Here is a 26,306-nt window from a genome sequence, read left to right as displayed (position 1 = left end):
ATGGACCTCAGTGGAATCCTTTTTCTTCTGTTCCTCTTTCTGGTCACCTTGTTGTTTCTATCTCAAAGGAAACTGAGGGGAAAATTACCCCCTGGTCCCACTCCACTTCCGTTTATCGGGAACATGCACCAGGTTAAGATGAATGACCTCATTAAGTCTTTGGTTGAGGTAAGTTGGCCAAAGGCTGTTTGCATAGATTTTATATACAGCATGGTGGTCCCATTCATGAAGGCTGCATAACATGTTTCCACCATGTGGTCTTATAACACAGATGAAATGTGTGGAAACCTAGCAAAATATATGTAGAACACGTCTTTGTTCTGGTTGTACCAGTCTGATTTTGCACCATGAAGTGTTATATCTGTTTTTAATCTGGAGAGAGCAGTCAATAGGCAAAATAATGGCCGAGATGTATTCATCTGAGCTGTGATTGGTTGTTATGGGCAAAACGGGACAGTTTGGTGTCCGGCTGATTGATACATCTCGGTCATAATGTACACTACATTGTATGTCTGGGTCCCTGCAGTCACTGCAGTCACCAAGATGTCAGCTCTGGAACTAGGATGTATTTGATCATTGATTGATTGATAGGATGACAGAGAAAAATAGATAAGTAGATGGATAAATACATAGAAATATAAAACCCAGGTCACTCTACTGAGGAGTAGAAATAGTAGGGGTAACTTAATTTAGCAAATGGTCAGCTCATATTGGAGCATAGCTGTCTCTCCCAACTAGAAAATGGGAACAATAAAACTATATAGACAGTGCATCTGGGACCAAAAGTCCAACCTGAAAAGCAAAGCAAGACTGGTAAGCAAAATGTCACATTAAGGCCTCCAGGGTCTCCTAGGAGCAGGGTGAAGATGAAGCCAGCAAATAGCTTCATAGCTTGTGTAGTAAAGAAGACAATGGAGTATGGCATAGTCCAGTCTTCCAGTCTATGGTATATTACAAACTGCTTCTTAGCTTCAGTGAACTGAGCCTACTGCTTTTGAAGCTCAATGGTGAAATCCGGAAAAATGGAAACAGTGGCGTTGTTATGGGGCAAGGGCCCCTTCTGATGTCGGGCAGCGTCATGGTCTTTACAATTCAGCAAATGAAAGTTTTGTTGGCGCCACAAGCAGAGGAGCTCTCTGGAACACCATGTGAGACCATTCTATAATAACATAGGGAAAAGTAATCACCCAATGTAGATTTTAGCCAGGTCTCAAGAAAGCTTTCAGTGTTATGGCCCCTCAGAATGTTCAGGTAGATCAATTATACAGATGTTGGTAGACAAAGCCCATTCTTCAGGCCATCCGACTTTTCCCGACATAAGTCCACCTTGTGGGTTTAAGATGGAGTCACTCTGGCGTCCACCTGAGAGATATAAAATTACACCCCCAATAATGTGACCATTAAGCGATTGCATATGTTGACAGAGAAGTCACACAATAATTTTAATCTCCTTTGTCTATCCAGTAAAGGAAGTCTGACAATGACTCAATGACTCTGAGCAACTGGTGAAAGACCTTTTACAAAGTGAGTTCCTAGTCCACATCTGGGTCCTCATCAAAGGGGATCGAATGTGGCTTTCCAGCAGATTTTGAAGCTTAAAACAGAAATAGAGGCTACCAGAAATATGAAGATTACTCACAGTTACAGATAACTGAGCCAAGCCCGGAGAAAAGGGATCAACCCAAATTTCATTTTTTTCTCTGTTCATCAAACTTCTGAACCTTTTCTGGTTTGGCTTGCACAAACTGGGAAGAAGTGCAAAATTACATGGAAAGCATGGCGTTTTGACACCAAGAATAAGCAGGAGGAGAGGGGGGTGGTGATATGACGTCAGGGTGACCAGGATGTAGATTTCATCAGCCACAGAGGGACAAAGACCAAGAGAAGGACAGAGAAAGATACAGAGAGAGAGATACATAGAGACAGATAGAGAGAGATAAAAAGATACAGACAGTACAGAAAGTGTGTGTGTATGTATGTGTGTGTGTGTGTGTGTGTGTGTGTATGTATGTGTGTGTGTGTGTGTGTATGTATGTATGTGTGTGTGTGTGTGTGTGTGTGTGTGTGTGTGTATGTCTCCACAGCAGACTTTGCACAAATCTTATAGGGGCTATACAAACACACACAGAAAAGTGATAATTTACAGCCTTGATAGGTGTGCTGATTTTAAGGTGAGGTCCTGTCCATTGCTACAGAACCCTCATCTTGTACTACAAATCCCAGCAAGCCTTTTTGAAAGCTTATAAAAATAAAAAAAACAACTCAACAACTACTGAACTAAGCAAACTTGTGACTGGCCAGCATGATAGAAAAACATATTGAAAGCACCATAAACACAGTATAGTGCCTTTACTAACATTCATTTATTGTGAATCTTCTTGTATCAAACATGCATTATATCTACCTGGTTGTGACATAGCAGGGCAATTAATAGCGCGTGCATCTAACACGTGTTAGCTTTGTAAAGCCACTAAACGTGAATTTTCTTCATTGAAGCAAACACGCATTATAGCTACCTGGTTCTGAAATAGCACAATAACAGTGCATGCATTCAATACGTATTAGTCTTGTAACGTCACTTCACATGTATCTTATTGGTTTTATTAAATGTGGATTATAGCTACCTGGTTGTGACATTGCACACAATAAATGGCGTGAGCATCCAACACGTATTAGCCATGTAAAGCCACTTAACATTTATCTTATTGGTTTTATCAAACATGCATTATAGCTACCATTTTGTGACAGAAGGTCAATTAAAACGTGTGCATTCAACACATATTAGCATTTTAAAGCAACTGTACATTCATATTCTCGGTTTAATGCCTTATACCTACATGGTTGTCTGATAACAACACAGTTCAAAGTTTAGAAAGTTAAACTTGACTAGTAGGTGAGTGAAAAATCACCCCAAAAAGATCAAACTAACCTCCAAAAATATATCTAGTAAAATAATTGTTCTATGTGGTAGAGAACAGAAGACCCCTGCCATGTCCTCTGCCAGAAAGAATGTTGGTAGAATATCAGCACCAGTACAGGTAGCAGTAACAGCAGCCAGGTGCCTGGTGGTGGTAGTAGTAGCAGCCGCATCAGCCATCCTAAGTTACCACTGTCTGCCAGAGGTTGTGTGATTTGACAGGAGAGTACGGCTTTTCTGGACTGGGTGAGTCGTAAGTCTTTTCGGGAGGAGTTCTGAAGAGTATGACCATATGACGGTGAGCCATCTGTGGATTCCTCCCCATCTAAAGTCGTGGTGGAAATGTCAGTATAGCACTAGCCACAAGATGTAGTTGTGTGAAGATAGTTAAGCTTTGGAGTGTATTAGTGAGGTGGTGGAGGGGGAAGTAGTGGCCATGCGCAGCACTAGCAGGACTGGTAGTAGTAGGTGTGCTGGGCATATTGTAAGGCGTCATGGTGGCTTTGCTGAGGGGGAGCAAGGAGCCCAAGAGGTTCATGCAAAAAGAGTTGGCAGGAAGGAGGAGTTTGATAATATCGATGATCTCATGTTGAACAGGACGTGGATACCAGTTGCAGAGAAGCTGACATGTTCAGAGCAGGGGTGGCAGTGAAAAAAAAGCGCAGCTGACGTAGCGGAAGACCACCTGTCAAATGTTACAGATGTATGACTGCTGGTCTGATCAGCTCAGGTGACGGCGAGGCTGCTGCATGTTTAGATTCTATATAAAAACCTTTCAGAGGAGGGGCACAGTCAGGTTGTGCAGTCTCTGTTCAGCATTCTGCTGCAGGGAATTTCTTTTCTACCTTACCAGATGCAGACAATGTGTCACCTCTGCAAACAGAAAGTAAGCCATGGCCAGGGACCGAGTGTAGGAAATATGTCTCTACGTAGATATATGGAGACAAGGCCGCGTGGGACACTCAAGACACCCCACAATGTGAGGAACACCTTGCTCCTGCTGCTGATGCTCCTACAGATCCCTCTCAACTGTCTAGCAGCCAGGCCTTGTCCACAAGAAGCACATTATCTGTCTTGTCCTCATCAGAGTTGTATCCTCCTCCTCAATCCCGTCTGTTATCTATTGGGAATCTTTGCCCTACAGACAACAGTATTCTCCCAGTCACCCTGTTGTAGTGCACCTCAAATCGCACATAGCCAAGCTTTTGTTGGCCCAGGTGCTCCCGTACCATGGCGCATAACTTGTCACCATTATTTTACCAAGAAAGCTGGGTCATTCCTTGCAGTTGTCAGTGTGCAGAACACTGAATGCTATGGTGGAGTAGTAGCTAAGGCCACGGCCAACGTCTTTACAGCCTACTGGGTCAATATCCTGCAGAATGAAGCTCCACCACAACAAGAACAGAAAATTATAGTGACACCTCCATGGTTGTGCCAATTAAGTTACTGGGTGGTGTCTTCAACTGCTGACACCACTCACCTATCCTCCTCCTCACACGGGTACTCCTCCACTGACATCTTGCATCCCCCCCCAAGGGGAAAAGCATAGCTGCTGCCCTGTATGCCACAGGAAGTTTCACACTGGCTCTTTGATCATGATCTGACATTGGCAAATGTGGTCACCAATAACGACACAAACATCATTAATGCACTGTGTCTAGGTGGCATGACACACACTCTCTGTATGGAAAATGTGTGTCCGGTTTAGCCATTCTTATGCTTTTAAACAAGGCTTCCTTCACCTACAGCTCAAAAATGGTCTACCACAACAGCGCCTCTTTTGTGATGTTCCAACATGGTGGAACTTAACATTACAAGTGTTGGACCACCTGTACCAGCAGTACACAGCAGTGAAAAACTTCCTATGGCAGCAGATGATTTTTGGAGCCAGAGTCACTTTCAGCTGAGGGATTAGAAAGTAATCAGAGACACCTGTCGATGCTCAGGTCTTTCGAAGAGGCAACAAGATTTGTCAGCTAGGACAACAGTGGGATTAGTGATGTTATGCTGCTGATTTTATTTTGGAGCAAGCACTTACGGTGATGACTGAAGAAGGAGGGATAGAGGAGAGTTCACATCTGGCTGGCAGCAGTATGGATGCTCTCCCTGAGGAGGAGGACTTGGATGAGGAAGATGAGGAAATGGGACCTGAGGAGTTGGAGGAGGAGGATTTGGAATTGGAATGGAGGACGAGGACCATGACCAACCTTGGCAGTAGGCGGAACACCTGGGCCCTCAGAAAAGCTGGCAAATATGGCTTGCTGTATGTTTTCTTGCTTGACAGGCATATTGTGCATGTAAAGGGAAAAAATTAGTACTGGATAGCCACACTCACCTTCTGAGAAGGAGGCTAAATTGGATTTAGCTGTACGCTGGTTAATGTGAGTCCACCCCCTCTTTCTGTACACTGGATACGACTAGTAACACCAGTCCTCCACCTCCTGCTGTACAGTGGCTAATGCCAGTCCTCCACCTCCTGCTGTACACTGGCTAATGCCATCCCTCAACCTCCTGCTGTACGCTGGATAATACTAGCAACAGCAATCCACCATCACTCTTCTTCCAGCCAGGCCTACACATACACAACCCATCATCCTCCAATTTTTGGAACACCTGGAAAAATCCATGTTATCTTCTTCCCTTTCCAGACTCAAAACTAGTTACTGCTCCCAAAAAGTTTTTCAAAAGTTCACCCGTCTCTACTCACAGTATAGCAGAGCCAAAACTCAATATATGATGTCTACTTGCAGGCAAAAGAAGTCTAAGTAGATAGGAAGCAGTGGGCAATATGTCAATAGCAGAGAAATTGAATAGAAATAGAAATGGATCGGACTTACAGCAACAGGCCACATGGTCGGAAATATAGGACTCTCAGCATACACAAGCCTAGCTGGAGACTGTGGCCTAATGTGTATCGGCACCACTGGCATGCTTACTCAAAGCAGACACACCTAGCAGGGGTTGCTGACAACTGGGAGAGAACGCTGGTCAAACACAATCCCTGACTGTGTCCTCCAGAGCAGCAAAAGGGCCATGGTCAGTAAGTGCACTACACAAAATGGTGACAGGATCTTCAGTAAAACCTGGGGAACCACTGAGAAGGAGCCAAGAGACTGCATAAAAGGTGAGTGACCACAAAGGGAAGATCCGACACCTACCGACATGGATGGGAGATGGCACAGGATTGCAGCAGGATGCAGTTGACATGTTGCATTATATTTTTAGAAGTGCTGCTTTCATCTAAGACTAGACTTAATAGATGATAGATAGATAGATAGATAAGCATTGATAAAATATCATCTTGATCACAGGACAGCACATAGCGCCTGCAGTGTAAGAGCATAATTCCTGGACTGTATAAAGCATAAATTGGCCAACATTAAATAAATTAAATAATAGTAGAGGTGTCTCCTGGTTTATTTGTCCTTCACATATGGAATAATTTTGCTCATTCATTTAAACAGCTCAGCAAAAAATACGGTCCTATGTATACCTTCTATCTGGGGTCACGTCCGACCGTCGTAATGTGTGGGTACCAAGTGCTAAAGGAGGCTCTGATCGATAATGCTGAGGAGTTTAGTGGCAGAGGCGAATTTCCAGCCGTCCAGATGTATAGCAAGGGAAATGGTAAGACAAGTTGCTTCACGTCCCACTTGTTCTAGTAAGTTGGCTTCCTGTGCAACTGGCCACTGTGCTTGTGTTTCCATTGTGAATGATGACAATCTCTATACAGCGCTGCAGGATGTGTTGGCACTATTTAACCTAATGGAAATAAATTAATCCCAATCCATTTCTATCTTCCTCTATCTTCCTCTGTTAGGTATTGTGTACGGCACTGGAGAAAGATGGAGGCAACTTCGCCGTTTTGCCATCTCTACTTTGAAGAACTTTGGCATGGGAAAGAGAAGTCTGGAGGAAAGAATAAAAGAAGAGGCCCAGTACCTGATTGCTGAGTTCAAAAACAGTGAAGGTACTACTGCATACTGTTAATAGTTACTTAGGCTATGTTCACACAAGTCCGCATTTTAACAATGATATGCTCTATGCAAGTCTATGGGAAAGTGTCTGTGCACACAACATATTGAAAAAATGCGGACAAATTCTTGCAGCCACATAAATAATAACATGTCACTGCTAAAATGAGTTGCCATTTTTTGCATATTGTGAGCAGAGAGAACTATTTTTCTATAGACTTGCATAAAGCACAATAATATTAAAAAAATGCGGACACAATCTTGTGGACATATTTTTGCAAATTGAAAAAAAAAACTGTCCTAAAAAAACACTGTGTAATGTAAGCATAGGCTTAGACTCATTCAAGAAAAAAACTTGAACAAAACGTGGCACGGTTAGGTTTTTGCAGTGGTCGTTGATTTATCAACTATGTTGTTTTGCAAAAATTGACACACAATTTTGTTGAAAACACTTACATTTTTGCACAATCTCATGCCAGCCCGAACCACACTTACAAATTTGTCTACATGTAAGCTACATGGCTATTTATGAAGAGCGTGTACTTTTTTGATGTGGGGAAAGTGCACATGTCATGTGCCCAGGAAAACAGGGGTTAAAAGATCTTGATTTACTCAGACACTTGTACGTTCCCACTTATGTTTATCATAAATTGGTAACAAGAGATGAAAGAATTGCATCTAAATCAACACAAAGTGCAAAAAATTATGGCAAAGTTAGTTGCCATTCTTTTGAATACCTTTGGGGACTTTTATTGCAACATTTATAATATGAATGTTGAACTAAAATATTAAAATAAGTTGTCTACAAAGGGGAATAAAGTGGCCATGGGTGATAGTACTTGAAGGGTTTCATGACCAACATTTATTTCCCACTTTGACAGTCTTCACTGGGATCAACTCATTTCCGAGCAGACATTCCTCATGTCATACTGTAGACTTTCTTGAGACAACTATTTAGGCAGAGATTGTGAGATTCAAGTGATTTTCTAGAATAGGCTGTTTTGTTGAATAAAAGTAAAATAATTTTTAAAAGTACTAAAATATATAGTTACTATAAGTAGTAAAATAAACAATGTAAATTGGGGATTACAGTAATCATACTGGAACACGAAATAAACACTATACACTAAATAAAGTTAACATCTTGGTTTTACCACCATTTTTACCAGAATTTGTAGTATAGCTTTTTAGTTTGATTGTTTATTTTACTGTATATTATACAATAAAAAAAAATAGAGTATATTATACAGTAATATATCCAGTATTTATACAGTAAAATGGCACTACTTTATATTTTAGTGCTACTAAAATGTACAATTGGTCCCGCAGAAAACAAACCCTTAGGCTACATTTACACACCAAAAAAAAACACCACAAAAATGCCCCTTATTTTCCACTCCCAAGATGGCTTTTTTTTTTTTTTTTGGGGGGGGGGGGGGGGGGTTGTTATATTTTTATTTTTCAAATATAGTGGGTTTTAGTGTTTTTTTTATTGTTTGTTTCTTTTGGTGTTTTGTGCCCTACATATTTATCCCTACAAGTCATAGAAACATAGAATGTGTCGGCAGATAAGAACCATTTGGCCCATCTAGTCTGCCCAATAATCTGAATACTATCAATAGTCCCTGGCCCTATCTTATATGGAGGATAGCCGTATGCTTATCCCATTCATGTTTGAACTCCTTCCTTTGTGATTCTTTCCTCATTCTATTTAACTTGCCATTTTTTTCTCCCATTGAAGATAATGGGAGAAAGGATGCCAAGATTCACGGTAAAAAAAACACCATTGTCTCATAATGTTTTTGCCATTTTTGAAACAACAATGAACAAGTGTAAACTCAGCCTTATATAGCTCTTTTAGCGGAAACGTAAAAGAATGATTTCTCTAAAGGCTCGTTTACACATGGCCGGCATCAGTCATCTTTTCCCTCTGTTGCTTGCTTAAAAGCATGGGAGGGAAACTAATGCTAGAACTGATCCCATTTATTTGAACGAGACAGTTCCCAATCATCCGACGTCTTTGTTTGGACCCTGGATGGTTGGACTCGTCAGACTGGCACCGTACAGTGGAATGCATCTTGTGTGCGTTCCTCCGTCTAGCATTCAGAAAAAATGGATACCGGATCCTAAACAACAGATGACTAGTGTGGAGTGGGAATATTCAAAATGCAAATTTTTACCACGAATATCGGCACCTCGTGATTTTGCGAATATTTAGAATATAGTGATATATATTCGTAATGATGAATATTTGTTTTTTTTATGCACATTTTTATGTGAATATTGGCACTTCCAGACTGGACACTGATCCCTCCCTCCTTTTAGGTGAGATATAATTGCGCATGGGGAAAAAAACTTAGTGAATATGCGGATTTCGCAAGCATTGGACGAATATTCATCCATATATTCGCAAAATATCGGAAATTCAAATATGGCCCCTGCTGCTCATCACTACTGATGACAACTGATGTGCGTTATCATCAGTTGTAGCATCAGTTGAGTTTAGTTATAGGCTGGGTTCACGGCGGACATATGTGAACCCAGCCTTAGAAGGTGTGGAAAGATCTAATGGTCTAAATATTATTTAATGTATTCACAATTTCTATTCTTTTAACAGGGAAGCCTTTGGACCCAACTTTTGGCTTCAGCTCGGCCGGCTCCAATATAATTTGCCAGTTGGTTTTTGGGGAGAGGTTTGAATATAGAGATGAAGAATTTCTGACTTTACTTTATCTCATCAACAACAGCTGGCACCTTATGAGCTCCACATGGGGGCAGGTTAGATGGAGTTTATAGTTTCCTCCAGAATTTCTTTGTTTCTTCAAGGGTTCACAATTTATTCTCTAGGTTTCTTATTTCTTTTACAGCTTCTCTTTGTATTTCCAAATATTATGAAGCGTATTCCAGGCCCACATAGAAAAATTTACCAAAACTATCTGAAACTTGGGGCTTTTGTGGCCAAGAGACTTCGAATGAACAAAGAAACACTTGACCCAAACAATCCTCGTGACTTCATTGACTGTTTTCTCATAAAGATAGATCAAGTAAGTGTCCTATTCACATTGTTTTTTATATGTCATTTTGTGCAGAGTTTCCAAGCTCTAAAACTCTACAGTATTCTACTTTGAATCCAACATTGGGAACTAAGAAGTGATACTTTGAACTTGATGGAATTCCGTACAGACTTTCCGCTGCAGAGATGTACACAAGGCAGTCATGCCCAGTCTTTCTGCGGAGTCTGCATGGAAATGCATTGTCATCTATAAAATGGCGCACTTCCGAGTGGTCCTACTGCCGGCATGTTCTGCCAGCGATCCGTTGTCGGTGGAATGCTCGCAGGGAAATCTTCTGTGCGGATATTCCACCATCTGAATTAAGGCTTCTTTCAAACATCATATTTTGGGCCGAAGGAGGAGTTGAATCAACAGTGAAAAAAACTATAATGGAAAAATGTGAACTTTCCTTAGTCTTTTGGATCAACTCCTGGTTTAGTTCCGTACGCAGTGCGCTTGCTGCGGGGGTCTACCACGCCCCCTTATGATGTCACACCCTGCCCCCTCAATGCAAGTCTATGATAGGGGGTGTGGTGGCCGTCACACCCCTCCCATAGACTTGCATTGAGGGGACCGTGCATGTCATCACGAGGGGGCATGGCCGACCCCCGCAGCGCGCACAGCATTCAGAACTAAATGTTCTAAATGCTTGCCAGTGGAGTACCCCTTTAAATACTGACCCTATGTAGGCCTTATTCCACTTTGCCTATCAAAAACATTTATTCTAGAACTAAATCTTATAGCCAGGAGTCCTGACTGTTAATGATATTCCTAGACTAGAACATGGTTTAGCATTGTGCCATGGAATAGAATTCCGCTTTTCTTCATTGCTTCTAATGCAGTATTTGTACCTAGAGGCTTTGTGTGTCCACAGATACATACTTTCTTGAGTCAGGGTATGTTCACACATACAGAATCTGCTGCATATTTTTGCTGCATATTTTGTGCAGCTGATTTTGCTACCCATAAACTTCAATGGGTAGCAAAATCATTTGCAGAAAATATGCAGAAGATTCTGTACGTGTGACCGTACCCCAAGTGTAGATGATGGCTACTAATTTATCTTAATTGACTTCCTTTAAAGGAAAAGAAAAATCCAAACTCTCACTTTAACTATGAGACAATGTTGAAAACAACAGTCAATGTTTTTTTCGCTGGTACTGAAACAGTTGGGTCGACCCTGAGGTATGGATTCCTAATAATGTTGAAGCATCCAGAAGTAACAGGTAATATGATTTCCTCGGAACAATCTATCTATCTATGAGATTGAGCTCCCATTGTTGTCTTGATTTCTTTCTTGCCTCGTCCAGGGCTCCTCTCTGTTTAACCGACACAATTACATTTGGTGTATACCCAAAGAACAGCGCTGTCCTATCTACACTCTTTCATGTATTATAAACTTCTAGTATCATCATAGGGTGATAACATAGACAACAGCTAAACAGCTAACAGCACTTATTTGAACTGTTTAACCCCTAGACAACATAGAGCGAACCTGTACAGGCTTGCCGTCTGGGACTTAACACACCAGAGTGGACCTGTATGTCATGGAGCATTAAGTGTCTATGAATCTGCACTCGATTCCCTGCTCATCATTAACCCTTTGGACACCTTGATAATGCTGATCACGGCTTCTAAAGGAAGAAAATGCAGGTGGCGGTATGTTGGCGTTGCTCATTAGACCCCAATAGCACCATTGCAGGGATCCATTAAAACGTACCTGTCAGATGCCACAAAAAAAGAAAAATCAATATGTTACTCAGTACTGATGTGCATCTAGTTTTTATGCCTCTGTCACCTATATTTATTATAAAAATACATCTTTTCATTAGCTCACAGTGTTAGAAATCCTCTCAGGGGAAGGGGGCGTGTCCCTCCCTTGTGGTGGTGAGAGATGATTGGTGTGTCTGCTCATGCAGCCTTTTCCATGACTCATTACTTGTCCATGACTCATGGACAAGCATGATGCTGATTCAGGACTGGTTAGTGTCCCGGTAGGTATAGGGACCCCTAGTGGTGGGAAATTCAGGAGGCGTTTTCTTTATTAAATAGTAAAAAAAAAAAAATGTAAAGAACCATATTACAACATTTCTTTCATTTTCATCAGTAAAAACATATAAAAAGTTTTTGGATCTGAAATTGCCCATTTAAGTCAAAAAGTTAAAATGGTGGCAGAAGTCCCATTACCCAGCCTCCAGTCGCCAGATGGTCACTATGATACAGCTTGGCAGAGCATCAATATCACTGTTCAATGTTAGCCACAGCATAGCATTGTACAATGAATGCAATCCAATGATTGCATATGATAATCCCCTATGGGGACTTAAAAAGTGTAAAATAAAATATAAAAAATGTTTTTTTGAAATTGTATAAACTACATTTTCCTAATAAAAATTAAAGTCACCCCTCCCTTTTTTTTTGCATAACAAAATATATTTGGTACCACTGTGTGTCTAATTGTCCGAACAATTAAAATGTTTATGATCTCGCAAAGTGAACAGCGTAAACATAAAAAAGGGAGATTTTTGGCCATTCAGATATCAGAAAAAAAGAATAAAAAGTGATCAAACAAAGCCTCATTAAAACAAAAATGGTACCAATAAAAAGTTCAGTTCATGGCGCAAAAATAGAGCCCCTCTCTGTATACGGAAAAATAAAAAAAAGTTATGGGGGTCAGAATAAGGAAAATTTTAGCATAGTGATTTTGTTATAAAAAAAAAGGTTGACTTTTTTTTAAAGTAGTGCAATAATCGAAAAACAATATAAATTGGGTATGGTTTCAATTATTTTGACCCACAGAATAAAGATAACTTGTCATTTTTTCCATAATGTGCACTCGGTAATAACCAAAAAAATTACCAAAAAAAAAAAAGTGTGATGTCAATATAAAGTACAAGCCTTTATATGGGTCTGTGGATGGAAAAATAAAAATGTTATTGTTTTTAAAAGGTGAGGAGGAAAAAACAAAAAAGCAAAAATGAAAATTGCCTGTGTCCTCAAGGCCAAAACCAACTGGGTCCTTATGTGGTTAAAGGAAATCTGTCATCAGTTTCATCTGTACTAACCTGTCGGTAATCTCACCTATCGTTGATCTCAGTTGAACTAACCTATCGTTGATCTCAAAGTCGGTAGTGCAGGTGACACTGAGATCAGCAATACTTACCTTATCTTCCGTTCCGGGGCCAACTTGTAGCATGGGTGAAGCTTCGTGACGTCACTGCTCCTGCTTCTCTGCTGGGTCCCGCTGCTAACAAACAGATATCATGAAGCTCCGCCCATGCTCCAAGTTGGCCCCAGAACGGAAGATACCAGAAAGAATAGCAGAGATATTGAAATCAAGCTATACTTTTCTTAGAAGAGACAGTTTGTAGCGTCCACCTGTCCTACGTAAGAAAAACAGAAAGAAAAAAAAAGGGAGTGGTATTCAGGGGCCCTTTATATCTTTTTATAGTAGGTCTTAATCATCTGTCCTGTCAGTCAGCAGGGCGGAGAAATCCCCACTATTTGTGCTGCTGAAAATATGTAAGATTGTATTCCTGTAAAAATGTATTTCACATAACAAGCTCTGAAATAGGAGATTTCTTCCTTCATAGAACCTGAATAGAGAAGCCATGGAGTGCACCGCCTTATTTCTCACGTTAAATCCCATTGCAGGTGCAAAATTCTGTTCTACTTTATCTCAGCTTCTCTTCTTACTGTATTCATGATATATAATTCAATGGATAGAACGTGAATTATAATACTCATAATTGTAAACATTGTTACAAAGAAGTAGATCCAGCTCACCCCTCCAATATCCGCCGGCCGCGGCACGGACTCAGCCCGGACACTGCTGATATGAATCCAAAAGAACCGAAAGAAAATGTCCAGCGCAGCCAAAAGCTCAAATGCTTGTTACTTTATTCCAATACACAACGACATACAGGGACATAGCGGTGACGCGTTTCGATCGACTACACGATCTTAATCATACTGAATATGATTCAGTATGATTAAGATCGCATAGTCGATCGAAACACGTCACTGCTATCTCCCTGTATGTCGTTGTGTATTGGAATAAAGTAACAAGCATTTGAGCTTTTGGCTGCGCTGGACATTTTCTTTCGGTTCTTTTGTAAACATTGTTGGACTGTGAGAAAAAGACTAAAATGGTGGATATATTTTCTATTATATTTATTTTCACACTTTAATGGCCAAAGAGTGCATTGTAATGAGGGGAGCGGCAGGAGATACTAGAGAAGATAGCAAGGATCAGGTAAGTATGGTTGTCATCAGTGTCACCTGCACCACCAGTCTGTACCGACAGGTAAGTGAAGGTGAAACTGATAACAGATTTTCTAGATAAAGAAATCAAGCTATACTTATATAAGAAGAGACAGTCTGTAGCATCCACATGTCCTATGTAAGAAGAATAGAAAGAAAAGGGAGTGGGGTTCAGGGGTCCTTTACCCTTTTATAGTAGGTCTTAATCATCTGTCCTGTCAATCTGCAGGATGGAGAAATCCCCACTATTTGTGCTGCTGATAAGATGTAAGGGAAAAGGCATTTTAACATACACTGTAAGCTTCTCATAGGTTTATATAGAGGAAATGTAGGCCATAAGATGTATCTCAAAGTGAAAAAGGCTGAAAGTCTGTGTACATGACAATGGCCATAGAAAGGAACTCTAATGTTAACCTGCTATATAATCACATTATACCCAATGACTGAGGAACTTAAAAAAACAATGGTAATGTTTCCAAACAGAAAAAGTGCAAGAAGAGATTGACCGGGTCATTGGCCGGGACAGATGTCCATGCATGGATGATAGAAGCAAGATGCCCTACACGGAGGCCGTCCTCTATGAAATTCAGAGATATGCAGACATAGTCCCCATGAGTGTTCCACATACTGTAACAAGAGATATTACATTCCGTGGCTACCATTTACCCGAGGTACATTTAATAACCTAAGAATGTAGTATAAAGTTTAAAGCAGGGGAAAGAAATAATGCTCTCAGAAGTGGCCCAAAGTCAACCAGTTGGGTGGTACAGCAGGCCAACGTCTACTGCACATCCATTACACACAATGACCAAATAATGGAAAATGTTGAATGAAATCTGTACAAAAAATGTCTTGGTTTTTCTGACTAGGAAGTAAAGTACATGTATTGAAAGGTATTTACAGCTTATTAAATTAATGAATAATGAATCATCTCCAATGTGTAAGATATGTTTATGGTACATTTTCATCAAGGCAGCATTGCAACATCCGTGCTGTGTCAATAGCCGGCATATTCTTGGCTCACAGACCCGATAGACCAGACAGAACTGTCTGTACAACATGTAGTGTATTGGTGACACACCCTGTGCAGGCATTAAGCATTATAATCGGTTATTTCATTTGTAAACAGAACTATGACATGTCTAAAAACTATTATAATTCTAAGGGACAGGCTCTCATGTTTATGGTCTGGATTCTGATGTCAACAAGAGAAGTACTGTATAACAATTGCTTCAGGTGCCAAGATCACCTGGCAGAACAGTAGCACCGTTTGCCATTGTCTTAATGTGGGCACGAGATATTTGTTGGCAAAGCTGACGAATCATGATGGGACCCGCTGACAACCTAATGCCTGGGCCACGGACATTAAATTATTATATAACAGAATTTGCCAACAAATATCTTATGCCATGTTATGTAACAAAAATAATCTTTATATATATATATATATATATATATATATATATTAGGGATCGACCGATATTGATTTTTTAGAGCTCATACGGATAACCTGTGAACTTTCAGGCCAATAGCCGATAACTTATACCGATATTCCGTGCATTTTAATTTCCCCCCCCCCCCCCCGGGCGCTTTAAATCAATGAACTGCAGCATCTATTGCGGGGCCAGAGACCGTCGCCCGCTTCTCTCCCCCTTCCTGTCCTGGGTCCTGAGTCCAACCACCGCCGCTGCCAGAGACCGCCGCCGCCACCCGCTTCTCTCCCCCTGCCTGTCCTGGGCTCCTGAGTCCAACCACCACCGCTGCCAGAGACCACCGCCACTCCATTGCCTCCCCCATCCCCGGATTTATAATTACCTGCTCCCGGGGTCCGCGCTACTTCTGGCTCCAGTGGCATCCTGAGCTGTCACTGTGTGCCGGGCCTCTGACAGTGACATCGCGTTGAGAATCTGAAATAAAAAGGATGGAAAAGCGCTCCACTGTGAAGGACAATAAACAAAAGAAGGTAAGCCCCTAACAATAGAGAGACTCACCAGATGGTGTTGTGCTAAGGAGGCACAACACTCTAAAAGGCATGTAATCCTTTCGGAAGGTTGGGATGGAAACTCCACCTGGACATCCACCTAGGACTGCAGCTTATCCCGCCCTCGGCTAGGCATAGGGAACGTGAACTAAAGATTGTGCACTTTTTATGGTGCACAGTTAATAGGGATATTTCAGCGCTGTCCACAACCAAGGTAAATGGTAAAAGTATTTTTTTTTTTACATGTAACGCGTTTCAAGGATGCTCCGTCCTCTTCCTCAGACCAGGTCTGAGGAAGAGGACGGAGCGTCCTTGAAACGCGTTACATGTAAAAAATAAATACTTTTACCATTTACCTTGGTTGTGGACAGCGCTGAAATATCCCTTTTACCTGTGCACCATAAAAAGTGCACAATCTTCAGATCGCGTTGAGGATGTCACTCATCATTGCGCAGTGCACAGCAACAGCACAGGACACCGCAGGAGCTAGAAGTAGCGCAGACCCCGGGAGCAGGTAATTATAAAACCGGGGATAATGAAGGCAATAGAGCACTGGCGGCGGTCTCTGGCAGCGACGGTGGTTGGACTCAGGACCCCAGGACCGGCAGGGGGAGAGAAGCGGGCAGCGGCGGCGGTCTCTGGCCCCGCAAAAGCCGCTGCAGTTCATTGATTTAAAGCGCCCGCATTATCGGCATTATCGGCAAGGTAATTGCCGATACTGATAACTTAGAAAATCGTGAATATCGGCCGATAATATCGGCCAAACCGATAATCGGTCGATCCCTAATATATATATATGCAGTAAACAAATTAACAATTGATACAAGAAGCACGAGGGCTCTGGGCTCAAGAGCTTACAATGTATGAAATAGGGGATGACACAAGAGGCATGCTTTACACAAAAACAGAGAAAAACATAGGTTTACATATACGTGACTCAATCATGTCGGTGTATACATATAAAAGTTTAAAGGCCAACTGCAGCGGTATGACACTTATCCCCTATCCACAGGAAAGAGGATAAGTGTTTGATTGCGGGGGGGTCCGACCGCTGGGTCCCCCCGCGATCTCCCTAACGGAGTGCCGCCATTAGCGCTCATGGTGAGCGCTAAGGCGCGAAGCATCAACCTAGAGGTCGACAATGATGCCCCGTCTCCTCCCCGTCCCCATACAGTTCTATGGGGGAGACGGGGAGGCATGAACGCTGCCTCCCCGCCTCTCCCATAGAGATGTAAGGAGGAGGCGTGCCAGCTGCAACGTCATGCTGCGGCCGGCACGCCCCCTGCACGGGATAGCCGCGGCCCCGTACAGGAGATCACAGGGGGTCCTAGCGGTCGGACCCCCCGCGATCAAACATTTATTCCCTATCCTGTGGATAGGGGATAAGTGTTAATCACGCTGCAGATGTCCTTTAAAGGTTGCTGCTCAGTGTTTGGAACAAACTGTTCCGTACGCTGGAGCCGTACCCGAGAGCTTGTGTTGTCATAGCCACGCCCCCTCATGACATCACACCCCAAGCCCTCAATGCAAGTCTATGCGAGGGTTTGCGACTGCCCCACCCATAGACTTGCATTTAGGGGGTGAGGCGTGACGTCATGAGGAGGTGGGGCTGTGACGTCACGGGCTCCCGACTCCAGCTTTCAGAACAGTTTGTTCTACACGCTGAGCAATGGAGTACCCCATTAAGTGCACGTATACGAACGCATAAAGTTTGTATGTTTTTGCCTATGTTAACTTTCCCATATACTGATATATATATATATATTCTTAAAGTGAATATTCTATAATCATTGTTGGGTTCTTGAGTTATAGTGTTTGCTTTTTATAGTTTGTGTAAATAGTAAGTTAGAACAAATAACACCACATATCTACCAATGTAGGATTTATTTAGGTGCTCTTGATAAAACTCTTGCGCGGGTTGGCTCTTGGTGTTAGTTTGTAGGATGCAAAAAGGTTTTTAGCCAATCGGTAAGTGCCACGATTTACTTTTTTCCAAGTGTGGTTTGCTTGGACTAAACCTGGACTATCTTCATGTTGTGAAATATATCACTGTTTAAAATGGGTAGTCCAGAATTACAAAAATGGGCCTGCTGTTATTGGATGCTTTCTTATAAAAAATGCAGATGTAATACATCCCACTTTACATATAAAGTGCTACAACACAATTCACATCACAAGTAGGTAGCAGATGTCTAATGTCCATAACAAATGTCCATTTATGTTTCATATTTAATCATTCCACACATGGGTAACTATGACATATAAATTCCTTCTAAATGTTCATTTCAGTGTAGAAGATTATTAATTTGAATTTTCAAGTCAATTTTGACCTTGAAAAAGGTCTCAGTCCAGATATTCTAGGGATATTGTACAGGGTGGGCCATTTCTATGGATACACCTTAATAAAATGGGAATGGTTGGTGATATTAACTTCCTGTTTGTGGCACATTAGTATATGTGAGGGGGGAAACTTTTCAAGATGGGTGGTGACCATGGCGGCCATTTTGAAGTCGGCCATTTTGAATCCAACTTTTGTTTTTTCAATAGGAAGAGGGTCATGTGACACATCAAACTTATTGGGAACTTCACAAGAAAAACAATGATGTGATTGCTTTTAACGTAACTTTATTCTTTCATGAGTTATTTACAAGTTTCTGACCACTTATAAAATGTGTTCAATGTGCTGCCCATTGTGTTGGATTGTCAATGCAACCCTCTTCTCTATATACTGCTATATACTACTATATACACCGTAGGAGAAATGCTAGCACAGGCTTCCAGTATCCGTATACACTGCTATATACTACTATATACACCGCAGGAGAAATGCTAGCACAGGCTTCCAGTATCCGTATACACTGCTATATACTACTATATACACCGCAGGAGAAATGCTAGCACAGGCTTCCAGTATCTGTATACACTGCTATATACTACTATATACACCGCAGGAGAAATGCTAGCACAGGCTTCCAGTATCCGTATACACTGCTATATACTACTATATACACCGCAGGAGAAATGCTAGCACAGGCTTCCAGTATCTGTATACACTGCTATATACTACTATATACACCGCAGGAGAAATGCTAGCACAGGCTTCCAGTATCCGCATACACTACTATATACTACTATATACACCGTAGGAGAAATGCTAGCACAGGCTTCCAGTATCTGTATACACTGCTATATACTACTATATACACCGCAGGAGAAATGCTAGCACAGGCTTCCAGTATCCGTAGTTTCAGGTGCTGCACATCTCGTATCTTCACAGCATAGACAATTGCCTTCAGATGACCCCAAAGATAAAAGTCTAAGGGGGTCAGATCAGGAGACCTTGGGGGCCATTCAACTGGCCCATGACGACCAATCCACTTTCCAGGAAACTGCAGGAAACTACATGATGTTGTGTTTCCCTCTTTATGGGAACGTTACATTAAAACCATGCACATCATTGTTTTTCTTGTGAAATTCCCAATAAGTTTGATGTGTCACATGACCCTCTTTCTATTGAAAAAACTAAAGTTGGATTCAAAATGGCCAACTTCAAAATGGCCGCCATGGTCACCACCCATCTTGAAAAGTTTCCCCCCTCACATATACTAATGTGCCACAAACAGGAAGTTAATATCACCAACCATTCCCAGTTTATTAAGGTGTATCCATATAAATGGCCCACCCTATATTTCAGTAAATATGTATTTCACATAACAAGCTCTGAAATAGGAGATTCCTTCCTTCATAGAAACTGAATAGAGAAGCCATGGAGTGCACCGCCTTATTTATCACGTTAAATCCCATTGCAGGTGCAAAACTCTGTTCTATTTCATCTCAGCTTCTCTTCTTACTGTACTTAGGGTATATAATTCAATGGATAGAACTTTAATCTTAATAATCATAATTGTAAACATTGTTCGACTGTGTAAAAATGACTAGAATGGTGGATTATATTTTCTATTATATTTATTTTCACACTTTAATGGCCAAAGAGTACATTGTACTGATGGGAGCAGCAGGAGAGGAGTGTGATACACTTGTGGGATACAGAGACTTTATTGTGAGACGTCAGTATGTTAATGAAAATAGAGCTACGTGTGGTGGGAAAATGTTGTGTAATTGGTAAAGACAGAAAACTCTGTAGTTATTGAGATCACAAAAGTAATGACAACAGTAGCAGAAGAAGGTTTTGATCTTGTAGAAGTCAGTGACCTGTTGACAGATGTTAGTATGTTATCATGGGAAAACAGGGCTGCATGTGATGGGGAAGTGTAATGGAAAGGATAGAGGCTAAAACCTCTGTATCAGATCATAGACATGATGGCAGTGGCAGAAGAATAATACACTGACTTTGTGACAGCCAGTTCCCTTTTGATAGATGCCAGATGCGTGTTACAGGGGTGTCTCATGGAAACAGTGAAGACAAAACATATTATAACCAAGCAGGGTTTGCTTGCTGGAGATGCAGAAAAGGCCTTTGATAGGGTGCGTTGGCAGTTTATGCACGCTTCCTTAGCGCAGATCAGGCTGGGCCCTGTATTTGTGAAACGGGTCATGGCTCTATATTCTTCCCCGACTGGACGGGTGAGAGTCAACGGCACCCTATCGAAGGCTTTCAATGTCAAAAATGGTACTAGATAGGGGTGCCCCCTGTCACCCCTGCTATATATCCTGACAATGGAGCACTTAGCCATTGCAATCAGTAAGAACCCAGATATAAAAGGAGTGGTGATGGGACAAGCTCATCATAAACTAGCTTTATACGCAGATAATCTGCTTATATATATAACCTCCCCAAGAGTTACACTCCCATCTATTATAAAAGAGATGGAACTCTTTGGGAGGTTAAGCAATTTTAAAGCTGACCTAAATAAGACGGAGGGTCTGAATATTTCCCTGCCAGTTGCAGAATTGGGGATTATAAAAATTAACTTCCCGTTTACATGGAGAGAGAACAGTATAACTCACTTGGGTGTGCAGATCCCATCTTAATTGGACAGCCTGTCCGCATTGAATTATATTCTGTTACAGAACAGGTTGCTCAAGGATTTAAGAGCATATCGGAACAAATCTGTCTCCTGGCCAAATGAACATAAAAAACTGGACTTGTTACCCAAGTGCTTATACATTTTCCAGACAATCCCAGTACAGGCACCCATCCTGTACTCAAGAGACCTAGCTCGGAATATATGGGAGAGTTTTAAATCGAGGATTAAGAGGGGGTGGCATTGCCAGACATGAGGGTCTACCATGAAGCTGCGGTTGTTACATGTATGTTGGACTTGATTTGGCAGGATGACCGGGTGTTAGGTTTAAAATGTATAGTGGTCATCCCAACCCGTGGAGGGCTCATTAGCAGAATAATGAATAGTAGTCTCTCTTTCCTCTCTGGGGGGACCAAGATATATTGCTGTAGTAATGATATAATCATAATTGCTGTTGTGTGTCTTCACGGATACCGTAATTTTTGAAAATTAATAAAAATCATTTAAATCTATAACCAAGCAATGAAGAAGTAAAGGGGCACTCACCGGTGAATGCCTCTCCAATTCTTTGCTGCTTGGTTGGACTTTGGAGCACCACCTTTTGAACACTTTCTGGTTGGCTTTACTTTATTGGCTACTATTTGAAGGATTGTGGACAAGCACTGCTGGCTTCTCTTTCTTCCATGAGTCTACATATTATAACTAGAGATGAGCGAACTTACAGTAAATTTGATTCGTCACGAACTTCTCGGCTCGGCAGTTGATGACTTATCCTGCATGAATTAGTTCAGGTGCTCCGGTGGGCTGAAAAAGGTGGATACAGTCCTAGGAAAGAGTCTCTTAGGACTGTATTCACCTTTTCCAGCCCACCGGAGCACCTGAAAGCTGAACTAATTTATGCAGGATAAGTCATCGACTGCCGAGCCAAGAAGTTTGTGACGAATCGAATTTACTGTAAGTTCACTCATCTCTAATTATAACCAATCAGTTACTAGAGCTTATTCACAGCAGCAGAAGTCTATGCTGTTTTAGCGGGAGGCAGTGACCTGGTTATTAGTGGTGGAGTGTAAGGGTATCATAACCAATATCTTTATAACCATTTATGTTTTTTATTAGGTATTTTGAATTGTAGCTGACAAAAATTTATTATGTTTTGTGTTTTAGGGACTTAACATCATGCCTTTGATATGTACATCTCAGTATGATCCCACAAAGTTTAAAAATCCCAGCTCATTTGACCCAACACATTTCTTGGATGAGAATGGACTTTTCAAGAAGAATGAAGGATTTATGGCTTTTTCAGCAGGTATTCATTAGTGTTGAGCGGCATAGGCCATATTCGAATTCGCGAATATTCGCGAATATATGGGCGAATATTCGTCATATTCGCGAATATTCGCATATTCGTAATGTTCTCGTTTTATTTTCGCATATGCGAATATTCGCATACACGGAAATTCGTATATGCGAAAATTAGCATACGTATATTTTCGCATATGCGAAAATTCGCACACCGCACACCAGTCTCACACAGTAGTATTAGAGCCTTCTTACACCACATAAGCTGGAAGCAGAGAGGGATGATCACTGTGATGTGTACTGTGAAAAAATAAATTACAAAAAAAAAAAAAAAAAAGAATATTCGTAATTACGAATATATAGCGTTATATTCGCGAATATTCGCGAATTCGCGAATATTCGCGAATTCGCGAATATGCGATATTCGCGAATAAAATTCGAATTGCAAATATTCGCGAGCAACACTAGTATTCATCTACTTTGCATATATTACAGTGGTTGTCCAATGAGAAAAATAACATCCCCTATCCACAGGATGGGGGATAAGTCTCTGATCTAAATAATGGGGCCCCGGCCCTTCACACATCTTGGAGCTGCAGATGTCGCTTAATCCAATAATTTGTATGGGAGTGCCAGAGATATGCGAGTACAGCACTTGCGTATCTGCAGCATTACCATAGAAATTAATGGATAAGGGGGCGTCTGCAGCTCCAGGAAGTATAGAGAGCCTGCCCCATACTAGAGACCATGGGGGGGGGGGGGGGTGAAATGGTGTGGGATACCTGTCTCTTAGCTGATATTTTCTGTTTGGAAAGTTAGAAAATGAAGTTTTTCTTTTAAGGTCATGAGTCATAGAGGAAGTGCTGAGCAGTCACATGCATGCCTCCTCTATCCCCCACTCCTCTCTGTCCTACATGATTGATGTACAGGGTTTGGCTTCCAGAGGTCGGTCTGTACATCAATCATGTAGACCAGGGAGGGGTAAGAAAGTGAGGGTGTGTGCATCCTGTAGTCCAGCAAGGCATGTATGACACTGGGGGAAAACATGATTTCATAACTGCATGCCCATGTCTTGAGCTCTGAGTATGATATAGAGCTGACAGATTCCTTCAGAATAGCAATATACCCATAAGGGGAGATTTATCAAAATCAGTGCAAAGGAAAAGTTGCTCAGTTGCCCGTGGCAACCAATCAGATTTTGTCTTTCATGTTGAACAAGGCCTCTGCAAAATGAAAGCAGTGATCTGATTGGTTGCTATGGGCAACTGGGCAACTTTTCCTCTGCACAGGTTTTGATAAATCTCCATCATAATGCCTACTTTGGGTAGGGTTTGGGGTCCACTCCTTTGGATTGTCCAGCAAAATTGAGACTTTGTGCAAGTATGAGATAGATAGATAGATACAATATATAAATGTTTTACACTGCATATTAGGCTAGACCTGTATACTAATAAATGTTAATAAAAAAAAAAAAAAGTTAATTTTACTTATGTTTTATTTTATGGATTTTAATTATCATGGATATTTTTTAGGAAAGCGTGTATGCCTTGGGGAGGGTTTAGCCCTGATGGAGCTGTTCATTTTCTTCACCACCATCCTCCAGAACTTCAACATAAAGCCTGTTGTGGATCCCAAGGACATTGACATTACTCCAGAGAGCAGTGGTTTGGGAAATCTTCCACGACCATACAAGATATGCCTTATCCCCCGCTGAGGATATAAGATAGTTATACTGTGTACCATATAATTGGATGCTTAAAGTAGCAGACTTTAAATCTGCAGCCCTACATACCCTTATAACTCCTTCCTATTTTCAGTTATGATACTTAAAGGGGTACTCCAGTGGAAAACTTTATTTTTTAAATCAACTGGTGCCAGAAAATTCTTTTCTTTTTGGATTTATTTTCTGTCTGTCCACAGTGCTCTCTGCTGACACCTCTGTCTATGTCAGGAACTGTCCAGAGTAGGAGCAAATCCTCATAGCAAACATACAGTAAACATACAGTATGCAGCAGGAGTCGCAGCGAGAGGACTGATCTCCCGATATCAGCCAGCGGTCGTGTCTCGACCAGAAACCCATCTGCCATACTCGATTGGTTAACACGGTCATCCACTTCATCACAAGTGACATCTGACATCCCCAGTCAACAGTCGGTGGGTTCCTCAGACACAACCCTCGGTTGGCATGACCCGGGAGCAGTCCCTGTCCTCCCATTGCCTTTGTCCTATGCTGTTCCCTCCCTTACAGGAGTATCTTATGCTGTGGGTTTAGCTCCACTATTTATTGAGGATGATCTAGAGGACAGTCAGCAGCTACTGCTCAGCCAAGAATTGGAGGAGACATCCGCTGCTTCGTCCACTAGGCGGGCAAGTAGTGATGATGATAGTGGCGTGGGAGGTTTTATTGCGAGCATTCAGGCTCCTGAAGCAGACACTGTTGAGAAGCCTGAGGAGGACATCAGTGATGTGCAGACACAACTCAATGATGATGAAGCCAATCGCACTTGGGAGCCGGGTGCAGAAGGAGCTTCATCATCAGGAGAAGAGGGTTGCAGGTTGCTCATGAGGCAGCAGCTGAGCCAGAAATGTGATAGCATGGTTGACAGTGAGCATGGTGGCAGAAGTGGAAAGTCTGGAGCCAAACGTGCACAGGGTAGACAACCTGCTTCGCGGGAACCTACCTTCCCAGTGGTAGTGGAACAGGGGTTCCTGGAGACGGTAGCAGTAGCAGTCAATCAGTGCGGACTGGTGGGAAAATCAGCTACTCGGCCGTGTGGCAGTTTTTAATCAAGCATCCGGAAGATGTTAACCTGGCCACATGCAAGATGTGTCGGCAGAAGTTGAAGCGTGGCCAGGGTCTCAATGTTGGCACTATGGCCTTGCGTCAACATATGCAGTGTCACCATAAAGCGGCCTAGGAGAACAGTGGCTCCGATGTGGTGGTCCAGTCTGCTGCATCACCCAGTGGCACGCCGCTCCCCGTTTCAGCCTGCAAAGCCCTGTCAAAGAGACAACAGTACACAATTTCCACTCATCCAATGGCGCAGAAGCTGAATGTTCTCCTGTCCAAGTTGCTGGTGCTGCAATCCCTCCCTTTTCAAGTGGTGGACTCTGCACCTTTCAGAGAACTGATGGCTTGAGCCGAGATGGAGACTCCCAAGCCGTCATTTCTTTGTGAAAAAGGCAGTACCAGCCCTGCACAATTTTGTGTAACATAAGGTGGGCTAGTCCTTGAGCCTGTTGGTGTGTACCAAAGTGCACGGCAGCGCCGACGTGTGGAGCTGTAACTACGGTCATGTACAATACATGTCCTTTACAGCCCACTGGGTGAATGTGGTTCCTGCACAGCCACAACAGCGACTTGGACAGGTCACGCTGCTTCCGCCTCGACGCTCTCAGGCCGTTGGTCCTGTGACAGTGTGCGACTCTGCCTCCTCATCCTTCACCATGTCCTCAGCCTCCACTGCACGGACAAGTCTCAGTGCCCCTTCAGCATACCATGTGTGCAGGGCACGGCGGTGTCACGCTGTTCTTCACATAGTTTGCCTTGGCAAACGGAGTCACACAGGGGAGGAACTGCTAAAAGTCATTCATCAAGAAATCGAATGATGGTTTACTCCACAAAAACTGGAAATGGGAACCATGGTGACCGACAACGGGAAGAACATCTTTTCTGCGCTGCGACAAGGAAGCCTGAGCCATTCGCCCTGCATGGCACACGTGTTAAATCTGGTTCTCAAGCAGTTCCTGAAGGGTTTCCCCCATCGGCAAGACATCCTAACAATTGGAAGGAAACTTTGCATGCACTTTAGCCACTCGTACACCGCAAAGCAC

The 26,306-nt window shown here is 42.2% G+C and overlaps 1 protein-coding gene across 1 annotated transcript; it reads left to right on the top strand.

The window, feature by feature from the left end:
• On the top strand, window positions 1-24,205 carry LOC130290418 (cytochrome P450 2F2-like). Its single transcript, XM_056538046.1, has 9 exons — window positions 1-168; window positions 6,382-6,544; window positions 6,738-6,887; window positions 9,509-9,669; window positions 9,759-9,935; window positions 11,029-11,170; window positions 14,691-14,878; window positions 22,338-22,479; window positions 24,005-24,205. The coding sequence occupies exons 1-9, from the start codon at window positions 1-3 to the stop codon at window positions 24,184-24,186; spliced, it is 1,473 nt and encodes a 490-aa protein (XP_056394021.1). The 3' UTR covers window positions 24,187-24,205.
• The last annotated feature ends 2,101 nt before the right edge of the window (window positions 24,206-26,306 follow it).

This window comes from Hyla sarda, chromosome 9 (assembly GCF_029499605.1).
Source record: "Hyla sarda isolate aHylSar1 chromosome 9, aHylSar1.hap1, whole genome shotgun sequence".
Lineage (NCBI taxonomy): Eukaryota > Metazoa > Chordata > Amphibia > Anura > Hylidae > Hyla > Hyla sarda.
Note: the sequence above shows the minus strand (reverse complement) of the source record. Positions and strands in the feature narration are given on the sequence as shown.